This window comes from Octodon degus, unplaced genomic scaffold (assembly GCF_000260255.1).
Source record: "Octodon degus isolate 3935 unplaced genomic scaffold, OctDeg1.0 scaffold00104, whole genome shotgun sequence".
In the NCBI taxonomy this organism is placed as follows: Eukaryota; Metazoa; Chordata; class Mammalia; order Rodentia; family Octodontidae; genus Octodon; species Octodon degus.
Window position 1 is genome coordinate 1,764,225 of NW_004524680.1, and position 2,025 is coordinate 1,766,249.

Genomic DNA, 2,025 nt, shown 5'->3' on the forward strand with positions numbered 1-2,025 from the left:
TAAACAGGTTTCTCAAATCCCAACCTGATTATTAAGGAATAACGGTAGGGATACAAATGAAGATTTCTCACTTTCTAAAGGTAACGTCTCCAAAAATACAAAAGCCATACAGTGAACTGTGCACTCTGCGTCCGAAAGCTTTGGTGGCCAAGGCCTTGCCTTCCTAGGTGGCCCGTTCTCTCCGCTGCACTCCTAGGTGGCCTCGGAGGGGCTGCACGGAACCTCTTCTGAGGATGCGTCTTCTACAAGCCACGACCTCTCTCCCCAGCCACCACAGCGCCCCATATCTTTGCCTTCTGCGTTTCGTAGCTCACATTATATCCCCAAAGCGCACCTTTCATGGAGCCCTCGGGAAGATCCATGCTGCTAATGAGTGGGTCAAATGCCCGGCTCCCTCCAGCCTCCCACTTCCGTTCTCCCTTCACCTCCCTGCGGGGTGGGGCCCCACATCTCCAGTCGTGTCCCAGGACCCGTTAGCGCTCCAACACAGTACACACAACACAGCACGTGCGGTGCTCCACGCCGCCCCCACCCCTCCTCACCATGCTGGTCCTGTGGTTCGGGGTCTCCAGGCTCTCCGGGAGGGGGCGGCAGGTGCTTGGCGTCATCAGCCTATGAAATATTTTTGTCCTGGGGCCACCAAGAAAGGAAGGTGACTTGAACAAGATCCAGGAGAGCTGGGACACACTGTTTTCCCCACCCCCTTTAGGTTTCTTTCTGAGGTCTCAGCTGGGGCCGGGGCACCCACAGGCAGGTGTGTGGGGCGGCAGGGGACACATCAAAGAGCAGCCTCGGCTCCTTCCCCTTTGTCATGCAGAGCTGCTTGGAAACGACCCGCCTCTAGCGGGGCTGACTAACAGTTCCCCGCACCCTACTTTCCTAACAGACTTCTCCCGCCTCCTCTAAATGGTGCCCCCTCCCCCCTCCCCCTCAGCCCCCCATAAATCCCCACCTCATCCCTCAGGGCTGGAGGTCTGTGAATGCACCGACTGGAACCGACCCGAGAGAGATGGAGCAGAGATAGGGCTGGCACCAGAAGCTAATGGCTTTATGGAGGGGAGGGGACCAGGTCCAGGGTAGGGAGGACGAGAGAAAAGCTTCAAAGAGCTCCTTGTCCAAACATCCCCAACTCCACCTCCCAGTCCTTCCCTGGGATTATGCCCTCCTGCCTTTCTGACCCTCTTCTTTCCTGCAGCCTCACGCGCATCCCCACCACCAGGCCCCTCTACCCCAACTCCTGCTCTCCATCCAACATCTATCCTCACACATTGCTGCTACCAGATAACTGTTTCTTCCAACTGGTGACACATCCTATCTCAGGGGTTTCCCTAGCACCACGTCTCTCACCTCTGTCACACCCTTGCAATAGGTTCCAGTGAAACCTTTCTGGCCCTGCAAATCCTACAGTCAACGAAGGACACCTTAGGGTCTCCTCTCTCGAGCCCGGGATAGCCAGTGCCTGCTAATAGCCCCTGTGGCTTTAATGGCCCCACGGAGAGGGGGCCTGCTAGACCTCCCAAGAGCTGCAAATCCCACCCATCCCTGCCTTACAAACAGCATCGCTCCAGTCAGCTATTCCCACTACCCTGTGAACTTTATCAACCTCTCAGCCTGTGAAAGATTCTATTTTAAGAAATTACAATAAGGAGGGGTCTACCCTACATGATGGCTTTTTGCTCTTTCAGATGTGCGGGACCTGCAGTTGAACACACAAACTCCCAGGGCCCCCAGACCTCTCTCCGCACTCATGGCAAGATGTGGACTGTTCAGCGTGGTCCCGGAAATGAGGCTTGGCAGCCCGGTCACCTTCTCCCATGGGAATGGGAGGGGAGAGGACAGCTTAGAAAGGTTAAGTGTTGCTGAGTGGTTTCCTTAGCATAGGCAGAAGGCAAATGTCTACCTCCAGCCAGAAGCTGTGTGGGGACTGAAAACTGGGACTTACTGCTCAGGACGTGGGGAAAGTCTGGTGTGTGGTTCACTGCTGGGATTTACAGCATGACGCAACCCCTTTAAGAAGGAACTGGT

General features: G+C 55.6%; 1 protein-coding gene across 1 annotated transcript in view; it reads right to left on the reverse strand.

Moving 5' to 3' along the window:
* Positions 1-622, reverse strand: part of Wnt5b (Wnt family member 5B) — a 15,327-nt gene extending 14,705 nt beyond the window's left edge. Inside the window, exon 1 of the mRNA XM_004638854.2 lies at positions 543-622. Coding sequence (XP_004638911.2) covers positions 543-608 — 66 coding nt within the window. The 5' untranslated portion in view covers positions 609-622. The remainder of the gene's footprint in view (positions 1-542) is intronic.
* Between the last annotated feature and the right edge of the window lie 1,403 nt (positions 623-2,025).